The following is a 12,676-nucleotide window of genomic DNA, read 5'->3' as shown; positions in this document are numbered from 1 at the left end:
CAAACTTATCTCATATACAGGATAATATTGTTACTTTATTGTTGGACTGAACTGCCGGAGGCCAGGTCTGGACTGAAAATTACAATAGGAGCTGACATTTCAGGTACACAGAGGCCCAAACAGCCCACTAAATACTGACTTTCTATGGGGCCTTAGGCTAAGGCCACACTAGGCGATAGCGCCGCGATTTGACTCGCGGCGACTTTTCGCCGCGACTTTTAAGCCGCAATCGCTGGGGAAACTTTTGCGCTGGCGTCTATGGGGAATCGCGAAAAATCGCCAGCGTAAAAAACACACGCGGCGATCTTTTTTCTATTGTCGCTCGAAATCGCCTAGCGAGGCAATTTCGAGCGACAGTAGAGAAAAGATTGCCGCGTGTGTTTTTACGCTGGCAATTTTTCGCGATTCCCCATAGACGCCAGCGCAAAAGTTTCCCCAGCGATTGTGGCTTAAAAGTCGCGGCGAAAAGTCGCCGCGAGTCAAATCGCGGCGCTATCGCCTAGTGTGGCCTTAGACTTATAGCAGCCCCTCTGGCATTTGCCAGACCCCACAGATTGCCAGTCCGGGCCCCAAACCAGCTGCCCCTATCTGTCGTCCCTTCTTCTACTGTCAGTTTTATATGATTTGCGTTTGTATATATGTTCCCTGCTTTAAAGGGAATCAATGGCGGGGGGGGGGGGATTATGATCCGACCCTGGGTGGCTGCTAAATAAAGCTCTGGCATAGTGCTGAAGTATTACTCAGGTAACGTTCCATTATTCACATTTCCAGAGACCCGAGTCCGAGGGGTCGAAGGGGGGCCCGGGCCCCCAGTCCGACCCTGTCCTTAACCCTTAAGCTATCTGCAACTTGCCCTTTAAATCTCGATATGTCCCACACAGCCCTTACACACCGGCTACTGCACATGACTACCGTATTTAATTGGTAGCGGCTAGTTCCTATCCTCAAGGACCTGACATCACGGTCATGTGACCGCTCCACTGCGGATTACCCATTAGGGCAGGTACTAGTCGCTACCTTGTGTGCAGCCAACAGTCATGTGTGAGGCGGAGACAGTCAGTAAAGTGGGCTTGAAGTCACCTAGCATTGAGTCACGAAAGTCTTTGCGGGCAATTGTAATGATGGGCGGGGCCTTTGCGCTTGATTCTAGTGGGTAATTGGGCCAGAACGAGTGACGTAACGGCACAGAACATAAACAACACAAAAGCCCAGAGAGGCGGATGTGGTAAATGACAGGTGATGGCATTGCGCAGGCGCAGTTGGCAACGCGATGAGAACAGACAGGGGCAACGTTTAAGAAGTACTTGGCATTTGGCCGTGGTCAGCCCCTGTCCTCAGTGTGGTGCTGGGCGGCACCTGTTTCCCCTCATCCAACTCTATTGTTATGTTCGGCAGCAACTGGTTGATGTCAATGGCGGCATCTTGGTGACAGGCAGGGAATGCAGAAGATGGCGCAAAGAGTGGGGAGGAGGAGCGGGGAGCCTCTGGGCTGAGGAGAAGCGGCGCGCAGTGTGTAGAGGCCCGAGAAAGAGACGAGCGGGTCCGAGACTTACAGGAGATGTTACAGCAGAGCCTGAGCAGCTACCAGACGGTACTTAGTTACGTGCAGGCCGTACTCGTGTGGGAGAAACCCCGGCACAGTGCGCTGCTCCACCTGGGCCTCAATGCAGCTTTCTGGTGAGATGTTGCCTGTAATAAAGAATCTGTATTAATAATAATAGTGGGGGCGGCGCTTGGGCAGGGGGATCCCCTTTATAAAAACTGAGCAGGATCTGTAGATTGAACATTCCTGTTTCACACGTGACGCTACAGTGTTGGGGCCACGCTGGCCATTATATTACCGCCATAACCGGGGTCTGCATTCCTGTCTAAAAGTCTTTTCAGTCTGTCTGCATTTCTGAGCCCTCACTTCTTGTATAACTGACCCTGTGACCCGCCACAGCTCATGAGCAACAGATTGATGCGTCACTTGTCAACCATTGCTTTCTGGGACTTGTAGTTCAATGGCTGCAGTGGTCATGGACCCTTCCTCCCCCAACACCACGTGTCTGACCTTGACAGCTAATGTGTAAAGCTTCTTTCCCTTTTACTGTCCAATGTGGCAATGAAAGTGATAGAGATCTGTGTAGTGTATACAATTACTTTATTACCTTTTCTTTCCTTTTTCCTGCTGTTTCTCTGGCCTCTGACCATTTCTCAGTGTATTAGTGTTCTGTTGATGTATATTACATGATACAAAGCATAATAATGGGGTCCGTTTACTAAAGTGCGGTAAATTTGACTTTTACTTTTCCGCACGTTATCGCTGCGTATATTTTTCCGCCAGAATATTCGCAGCGACTACGTTTACTAAACAGCAATGCGCTCATCAGTCATTGCGATCACTTGCGGTAACTACGATAAGGGATACGATCATGTGAAAACGTGTTTTTTTTTCAAAACGCATCATTTTTTAGTGCTGCTCCAGCAGAATTCTGCACCGAAATCCATTTTTAAAACGAGCAAACAGATTTCAGTCCCAGCTGCCCCCAGTCATGTGACTTATGCTCTGATAAACTTCAATCACTCTTTACTGCTGTCCTGAAAATTGGAGTGATATCACCCCCCTCCCTTTCCCCCCTCCCCCCAGCAGCCTAACAAAAGAACAATGGAAAGGTAACCAAATCCCTAACACAAGATAACAGCTCCCTGGTAGATCTAAGAACTACACTCAATAGTAAAAGCCACTGAGACTGTTCCAATTACATTAAGTAGGAGAAATCACAGCCTGCCAGAAAGTAGTTCCGTCCTAAAGTGCAGGCACAAGTCACATGACTGGGGCAACTGGGAAACTGACAATATGTCTAGCCCCATGTCAGATTTCCAAATTGAATATAAAAAAATCTGTTTGCTCTTTTGAGAATTGGATTTCAGTGCCAGAATTCTGCTGGAGTAGCACTGTTAACTGATGCGTTTTGAAAAAAACATGTTTTCCCATGACAGTATCCCTTTAACGAACCAGCTTAAGTTAGTGGTAATTAGCGGTAATTTAGTGAGTTGCGAATTTTCCCGCGATGAAAAATGAAGTTTGGAATATTTATGCTATGAAATAGTCTTGTTTTATGGCGTTTATTATGGCATGATTCATGGGCCAGATATGTATCTTCAAAACTGCTGAACTTTATAGATATTATCAACAACACAGTAAACTGATTTCACCCAATCAAACATGTATGCATCATATAAATCCACATTTCAATCCAGTCACAAGACTCACCCCCCTACCAATAGAATCATATAAAAAAAATTCATAAACAAGTTTTACCAATAAATCTGTGTGAATCATATAATGTTGTTTAATCTAGGCTGACGAAGCCTTTGGTCCCTCCTAGCCATAATAAATCGTCTTACATCTGAAAAAACTGCTGTAGCAGCAGACAAAAGAATAATCCAAAACATCTTTTGATTATCCTGTCACTTCTCTCTTCTCCTGTCAGAAATGGCAACAGGAACAGAATGATGGGTAAACCAGGTGTTATGGAATATTTCCTGTCCCCTTGAGAATTTTCTGGCGGAAAAATAAATTACCACCGAGATATATATATATATATATATATATATATATATCGGTAAAATTTTGCGCTGTTTAGTAAACCAGGCATTAATGTGTGCGTAGCGTTATTTTCAGCAAATGCGAAAACATTCTTGCGCAAGAAAATTCACAAATTTATATGTACCGTAGGTTAGTAAAGTGGCAAAAACATATTTGGCGACAAATTTGTCTACATTTTGTGCACATATTTTTATTGTGCTTTAGTAAACGGACCCCAAAATATGTGTGTGTGTGTGTGTGTAATATGGTTTCTTTAAAACAAACAAGTAAACATTTGCCCGTTCTAGTTTTGTATAAATAATACGTTTTTTTTTTTGTTTTTTTTAAATTTTGTTAGAGCCTGTGAACAAACTGTAAAACAGCGCACCGCAAACCTCTTATACCCTTAGAAAATAGTGCTAAAATCGAATTTTCCCAATTTAATCAAAAACAACTAGGGATGCACCGAATCCACTATTTTGGATTCGGCCGAACCCTCGAATCCTTCTTGAAAGATTCAGCCAAATACAGAATCCGAATCCTAATTTGCATATGCAAATTATGGATGGGAATGGGAAAACATTTTTTACTTCCTTGTTTTGTGACAAAAAGTCACGTGATTTCCCTCCCTACCACTAATTGGCATATGCGGAATCGGTTCGGGCAGTCAGAAGGATTCGGCCGAATCCTGCTGAGGAAAGGTCGAATCCCGAAACGAATCCTGTATTCGGTGCATCCCTATAAACAACACCTTTTCACAATCAAAAACTAACATTCCCAGAAGTGGTATTAAACAAGGTGCATAAAAAGGATCCCTACTAATAATGCAATCAAAATGATTAAAAAATAAATGTATGTATGTGTTAATTACTGCCTACAGCGGGGAAAGTTAACCTCTTGAAGTACATGCTGGTGTTAAATATTAGTAATAAAAAATCCAACCTTTTTTACTCATGAGCAACAATCGGATGTAAAAAGAGTTGGGGAGCAACACAGGCATGAAAATAGTCCATTGTGGTGCCAAAAAGGGCAGTGATTGGCCATTTGGTAGCCCATATGTGGACTGGCAACCTACAGGAGGTTCTGTTTGGCAGTACAGTAGGGTTTTTCTGCAAACAAAACTTGCCTCCAGGTCAGGAATTCAAAAATAAGCCCCTGATTTGAGGCCACTGGGTACAACATCCAAGGGTTTGTGAGCAACATGTTGCTCATGAGTCACTGGTTGGGGATCACTGGCCTAGAGCAACTTGCAGTTGGTAGTGGCTAGAAAAGAAATGTAAAAATTGCAACACATCTGATTATTAAAATATAATTTTATTTATTTGCAGGTTTTTTGCTTTGACCTCACTCAGAATGCTATTTTTCGTGGCATTTGGGCTAATGATAATCATTTTGTGCAGACCAGTGGAAGAACAAGTTATGGCCTGAACTAGGAGGTAAGAAGGATTTCTAGATATGATCGTAACATTACGTGTGTGCTTCTGTCCATTCACATGAATTTTATGTAGTTAAAGGGATACTGTCATTGGAAAACATGTGTTTTTCAAAACACATCCGGTTAATAGTGCTGCTAAAGCAGAATTCTGCACTCAAATCTTTTTTTCAAAAGAGCAAACTCTTTTTTTTTTTTTTTATATTCAATTTTGAAATCTGACATGGGGCAAGAGCTAGACATATTGCACAGGAGCCCCCAGTCATGTGACTTGTGCTCTGATAAACTTCAGTCACTCGTTACTGCTGCACTGCAAGTTGGAGTGATATCTCCCCAGCAGCCCATCAGCAGAACCGATGGTCAGGTAATCGGATACCAGCTTCCACGGTAGATACAAGAACAGCAGTTAATAGTAAAAATCCATGTCCCACTTTGACTCCTTCAGTTACTTTTGTAGGATAAACAACAGCCTGTCAGAATCCATAATGTAGAAATGGCTCTTTCTGAAAGCACATGACTATGCAAAATGACCTGAGATGGTTGCCTACACCAATATTACAACAAACAAAAAAATACACTTATTGGTTCAGGAATTAAATTTTATATGGAAGAGTGAATTTATTGTAATGTAAACCATGTAATTTAGAAAAAAAAAAATCTATACCATAAAAATCATGACAGTCCTTTTAATGTAATGCTGGTTTTACCCACAGGGTTTAGGGTTCTGATGTTTTCAGTATGATCATGTATCTGCTCAAAATTATCTGGAATGAATATGCAACATCTGACCACTCACAACCTCTTACATGCCAGGGCAAAACTGAAAGTAAGTTCTAACTGCAGTTTTCCAAGAGAGCTTATCGGCTCACAGCAAAGTCTTCCCTGGGTCAGGATAGGCCAGGATAAAGACAGGCCCCATATTTCCTACTCATGCAGATTAAACCAAAGGCTGCTTCCTTTTTTATGCTTTTTAGCATGATGATATATTTTATGAAAATTATCTTTATGAACATTATGTTCCATTATGTCCCTATCAGCACACACACTGCTTTATTGGTTGGACAAAATTTGAAAGACGCCATGATTCTGCCTAGCAACAGTTCGCTTAGCCTAGCAGATCATAGTCGATCAGACTCTGGGGTCACAAAGTCAAGCAAATATTAGTATATCATTTTGTTCATGTCTTGTACTGGATAAAGGTGTCTTATACAAGTTTGTCAGAATGCAACAGACCCCCCCCCCCATGCATCCAAGCGGATTATGATTATGGCTAAACCACCCAAGGAGTTGTGATGTATGAGTCTTGAGTATATACAGATGCTCAAAACATAAGATCTGGCATGTCTAGACTATTTCTTCGATGAGTTTTAGTTGTCATAGCTTACTACATGTGTGATAAAAGATTTGTTTTTATAATGAGTTTTGGTGTGTTGCAGCTAGGGCTTGATGTATCCAAGGCTGCTCTGTGTTCCAGAAGCTATTGCTATCATGCAGCTGATATTAGGGTTCAGCGTGAACATAACTTTTGAGGAACCTTGCTGCTCTTCAAACTGAAAAACCCGGGCAAGGTATTTTGCATACTATGCCTAAACTACTCAAACTATTTTACATGGCTTTATAGCTTCTGTGAGATGTGTTGAAATGGTGACACGCACCCATCCCCGCAGCCTTCTATCATGGAAAATTAATTAAATTATGGTTCTTAAATGGAAACAATTTTTTTTGTCGGCTTAAAAGTGAGCAAACAGATCTATTTGCAGGGACTGCCAAACAAGAGGATTTATGCCCAGTATGCCACTGAGGTGGTTGTCAGAATGGTCTAATCTGGCCCCATTTGGGTCAGCAATTGGATCACCATAGGGGTGTTTGTAAGAGCTGGTGGTGCAATAGGTCACAACCAGATAATGATTGGGAATGATGTCGTTTTGACCTATGTAACACCAATAATTGTTCATTTGCAGTAATGTGTGGCTGAGGTCATTTTATCCATTATAGGCCTGTGTGTGGCCCACTTTAGGTGGGATTGTTGTTTATATCCTATAATATATGTGTGGCTAGAGGTTGCCACGCCGGCCAGTATTTTACCGGCCTAGCCGGTAAAACACCTGCCGGGGCCGGTATTACAAATTTACCGGCAATGCAGTTGCCGGTAATTTGTAATACCCTTTAAAAAAAAAAGCCCCTGGCCTGCCCCCAATTCGCACAGAACTTACCCTTTTTCCAGCGCTGTGGACATCGCTGCGATGTTGCTCCGCCCCTTTTGTGGAATGCCACATAGCCCCACCCCCTTTTTGCATCATGGGCCGTCCCCTTTTGGTGCTCGCCCCCCACTGGCTGGTAATATTTTTCAATAAAGGTGGCAACCCTAATTGTGGCTAATTGTGGGGCATGCACCCAAATACACACTTTAGAGAATTGATTAATACTTGCTATAAATAAACACTATAGATCAACCAAGAATTGGTTAGGGCCAAGAAAAGAATTTACTGAATTTCTCCGTTGCATGTATTTATTGATGGATCTAAACATATTGCATGTTTCTTTTCCCATATGCAGTTCTGCCTTTTGGTCTGCAGCTTCCTGACATTCCTAGCTGTTCTTGGTGGATACATTCCTGGTGTTGTTCTGTCATATTTGCTTTGTAAGTTGAACATCTTCGCTTGTAAAGGATATTTGTACCAAAGAAATAAATATAAACATATTTAGGGAAAGATCTGGTAAATCAGTAGTTCATCCCAGCATAATTTTAATAGTATTTAATTTATACATTAAAACCAGCTAATAATATTTAGTTCTGCCTTCTGCCCTCTATTCTGCTTCTGAGCTGGACCTGGGGTTCAGTATAGAGGTTGTCCTGTGGGGTTCAGAGAAGTAGAATGTGATAAAAATAGATTCCACAATCTATTCACGGTGTTTGACAAGTGATATCCTCTTCTCTGTTTTTCAAACATCATGGATATGCCATCAGGACCATGTCCTATTGCCCTCGGCAAAACCCCAAAACACTGTTCTCTGCACTATAACTCATTATACTGTTTTTTTGTTACCATCCACAGTACTTTTTCTTCTGCTTTGGCCTCTTGCCATATATCACCAGCTAAGGCGGCGTATATACCAGAAGCTGGAACCAGCCCTGTAGCCTTATTAACCAAGATAATTCAGATGTTACATTCTATGAGCATGATCCAAAAGCTTAGAGACACCATTGCCTGACCCACCTCCAGTTTCAGGACCATAAGTTTACTATTTGGCCATAGGACTTTAAAGGAGAACTAAAGCTGAACTAAAGAAGTAGCCTAGAAATGTTGTACATTATGTTTAGGGTTCTTTACCAGCTCAAGGCAACCCCTAATGTAGGTGAGGAGGCTAAGATCCTGATGCAAATAGAAAAGGGCGCTAGTCTGGGTAAAGTAATGACAATGGGGGATTTTAATTACCCAGCTATTTGACCGGAGCAACAATACTGCCAGATCAGTTAATGGGAGCCTACCAGATAAAAAGCTATTCTGGACCTAGTGATCTCAAATGACCCAGAACTTAAAGCAAATGTGCAAGTCATTGAACCCCTGTGTAATAGTGACCATAATGTTATATCATTTAATGTCTGGTGCAAAAACCAAATATATACTGGGGCAACAAAAACCATGAAAAGCTAATTTTAGTGCCTTGAGGGCTGCCTTACAGAATATTGATTGGGGCATTAAGTTTTCAGCTAAAAACACAGAACAGAAATGGTTGTCATTTAAAATGATTACTGTTCTCAATTTATTCCCTTAAAGAGTAAATGTAGAAGCTCTAAGAATCATCCTATGCGGCTTAATACAGAAGTAAAGAAGTTAATAGGAAAGAAGAGAAAGGCATTTAAAAACTACAAATCTGTTGGACAGAAGCTGCATTTAATGAATATAAACACTGTAATAAATGTTGTAAATCAGCAATCCGAAAGGCAAAGAAAGGAAATGAAGAGTTAATTGCGGTGGAGATGAAAACTAACCCTAAAAGGTTTTTTAAATATATTATACTAAATATATTATATATATATATATATATATATATATATATATATTTCTCTCCCTGAATCAGTTGTACAGGCTGATACATTAATAGCTTTAAGAAGGGGTTGGATTGGTGTTTAGCAAGTGAGGGAATACGGTTATGGGAGATGGCTCATAGTACCAAATTGATCCAGGGACTAGTTCCGATTTGCCATTTTGAGTCAGGAAGGAATTTTTTCCCCTCTGAGGCAGAATTGGAGAGGCTTCAGATGGGTTTTTTTTTTCCTAGCCAGCAACTAGCAGTTAGGTAGCATTAAAAAAGAAAAAAAAAACTATAAAGGTTGAACTTATATGGACGTATGTTCTTTTTTCAACCTTACTACTATGTTACAATATAGAGCAGCACCCTTTCTTAGAGTGTGTTTGTTTGCCTTTGAGTTAATGCTTAGTTGGTGATGTAGAGAGTTGATTTTGAGACAATTTTCACATATGATTTCATTTTTTATTCATTTTTTTTATAACAGTCGTACTGTTCAGGCCCTCTCCTTATTCATATTCAGTCTCTTATTCCAATCATGCATGCGTTTCTAGGAAGAAATTTGGGACCCCTAGCAACCAGATTGCTGAAACTGGCAAAACATGGAAGAGCTGCTGAATAAAAAGCTTAAATAAGTTAAAATCACAAATAATAAAAAATGAAAACCCAATTGTGAATTAGTCTGATAACACTTCATACATTATTTTAAAAGCAAATTTCAAGGTGCAACAACCCTTTAGTTGTGATAAACCACAGACTGAAGGTTGGGTGGATCATCACATTAAACACTGTCTGACCCCATTCTTCTTATCTTCCAACTGAAGAGAGTCTGCAGTGGACAGCCTGCTTACAATTTTTGCTTGATTCTAATCTTTTTGGTTTTTTTTTTAAACTCTACGTTTCTTCAATCAGGGACAATTGCTAGGTGCTGCAGGGAATTGGGGCACAGGCCAAAAATTATAACAGTTGTGAAAATATTGAGGAAACATTAATTCCTTGTTCTCTAATTTTGCCTCTTCTTAACGTGTATTTTCACTTCTATATATTTAAAACCAAATTTTATGCTTTATGTACTTTTTCTCTTACTCTATTATTTCTCTCCACACATATTACTCTGAACCTTTCCTCTTCTGCCTCTTCTTTGTCATATACGCAGGCTTTCTAGTAAATTAGTCATTATTAAAGTCATCCTTAACTATTATTTTCTTTTTTCTTCCTTCTTTTTTATTTATATCTCCTTTTCTTTTTTCTCCCCATCTTATCAACTCCATTTTTTTTGTTTTTCGCTAATTTTGGTTATTGCTTTTTAAATTCATATTTAGTCTCTTCTCTCTACATTTCCTTTTTTTTTTTTATCCACTGATGATTCAGCCTCCTCCTCTTTCTCCCAATTTTGTTTTCCTTTCTGGTATGCCATTATCCTTTGCCTTTTTCTTGTTTTCTGCCCTTTACTATTCCGTGCTTTTCTCTTTCTCCCCAAACTAGCAGTGTAGCTGTGAAAAATATATTTTGCAAAAAAATATTAATCCACTTTCCTCATACTGAATATGGCAGGGTATTGTGAAATATGACCGATATCCCTGTGAAACTAAAATACATTACTGTGAAACATTCAGTGTTTCACATTTAAATTCTTCCTTGAGATTGTGTTATAAAGGTTTTTTTCTGTTTTTCCCTCCAGATTTTTGCTGCGTGTATGTGCCAGCGAGTGCACTGAGCATTACAGCCTTCAAACCATGAAGTTGGAATTGCTTGGAAGATCCCAGACATAACCATTATAAACACAATCTTCAGCCCATTAACCCACCAGTGTGAGAATGCTTGGTTGAGAACTCCATACCTGCAGGAGGACTGTTGTGTTTAATCTACATTAAAGATAACTGTTGTTAATGGCTATGTGCTTCAGTTTAGCGTTACTGAACCTTTAATAAATTGATAGCTATATTACTGGGGTGTGTGATTCAATTTTGAACCACCCCAAAAGTCTGTTGTATATTATTATTTGTTTGTTAAAACAGTAGACAATTGCAAGATTTTGAGTATCGATTTATTGCCCAGGAACAAAGTGAATTAAGAATAAACCTTGGCAGTTGTTCTGGCTTCCAACATTTTTTTCAAATTCAGTTGTTTTCAGATAGTTCAGAAATCGACTTTTTTTTCATTGCTATTTACTATTTGTGCACTCTGAGAGGGGATTCAGACTCTGTAAACTGTTCTAAATTGATACATTAGTTTGCATATTCCTTATCTTTGCGCCCTGCTAAGTACAAATATCTGAGTTTCAGAAAAGCTATGGGATATAATTAGATACAATAGTTGCTTGTATTCCCACAGATGCTTCTGAGAAATGTATCAAACTCACGTAGCAAACTGTAACACTTTAACAGATTCTTGCACCTGGATTACTGAGATGTCAGACAGGAGCATTAAAGGGAACCTGCTTACTGTAAGAAAATAATTCCAATTCATTTTTTTTACTTTTGCCAAGCCAAAATAAACTTTACTTTAAAACTATATAAATTATTAAATTCCTGTTTTTCCTTCAGTTTTGGAATCACAATCATAGCAAGCCAGTAGGTCCATTTCCATGAACACTGTTATTAAGGCCCAAACTTTGCATCTCCCTAATATCTTTATGTGCCAATGGCCATGCACAGGCATACACAATAGATGTTGAGAAGGGAGGGGAATGAGAGGATATTAGAGACATCTAGGAAAGTGCAGAATGGAAAGTGAATTAATTTCCTGTCCCACCTCTAGGCCTGAAAGGGGGGGGGGGGGGGGGGGGGGGGGGGGGGGGGGGGGGGCATGCTACTTTTTTAAAAAGGTTGCCCTTTATCAATTCTTCATGCAACAAGCAAGCTGAACCCGTGTTTTTTTCAACAGGCTGAACATTTGGATCACAATCAAAATAACGCGGCATCAGGGCGAGGACCAATCAACCAGCTGATACACCTTCCTATTCCAATGGAATTTTAAAATTTGCAGTTAGATAGCTGCCAATTTTGGGAAGATACAGTCAGGCAGGCCATTGATGGGGCCCATTTGAGGCAATATATTGCCGGTCCATATATGACCACCTTGTATGGCCCAACTAAGACGAATTGTATTGCGTCTTACAATGTTTTTTTAATATTTTTTTTTCTTATGCAGCTACCCCATTTTGGAATTTAAACTACAATATGATCTTGTTGCCCTTGGCCAATATGGTGTAGAATAAAAATGTAAAAATATATGTAGTAAGTTGTTATTATGTTAGGTCATCAAATTATTAGAAAACAAACTGGAGTTGGACAGATAGCACCAGAATAGTGTAGCATATTAGTCTTTAACTCACAGCAACTCAAGTCACTTCAAGTGACAACTTTAAACTTTGATCCCACACACTTACTTAAAATATTTACTTTTAATTAGGAAAATAGTTAAAATCTAAAACGCACCATATGTGACCAATTCACCACAACTCAACACACCCACTGCATTTATCGATAGCCGCAGTGTTGGACCGTGTCCATAAAACACAAAAGCTCTACCATCTTGTCCACCTTTGCAGTTCTTCAGTACAAAACCAAATCGGGAATGTTATAAACGCTTACATTTACATTAGCAAGCCACAGTTAGCCTGCCCCTCCCATCTCTCT

General features: G+C 40.1%; 1 protein-coding gene across 1 annotated transcript in view; it reads left to right on the top strand.

Moving 5' to 3' along the window:
• The first annotated feature begins 1,279 nt into the window (after positions 1-1,279).
• The window catches only part of retreg3.L (reticulophagy regulator family member 3 L homeolog), a 20,828-nt gene continuing 9,431 nt past the window's right edge, over positions 1,280-12,676 (top strand). Inside the window, 2 exon segments of the mRNA NM_001092344.1 lie at positions 1,280-1,464; positions 1,467-1,677. Of these exon segments, the coding sequence (NP_001085813.1) occupies positions 1,449-1,464; positions 1,467-1,677 (227 nt within the window). The 5' untranslated portion in view covers positions 1,280-1,448.

This window comes from Xenopus laevis, chromosome 9_10L (genome assembly GCF_017654675.1).
Source record: "Xenopus laevis strain J_2021 chromosome 9_10L, Xenopus_laevis_v10.1, whole genome shotgun sequence".
NCBI lineage: Eukaryota > Metazoa > Chordata > Amphibia > Anura > Pipidae > Xenopus > Xenopus laevis.
The sequence above is the reverse complement of the archived record's forward strand: the minus strand, read 5'-3'. Positions and strand labels throughout refer to the sequence as shown.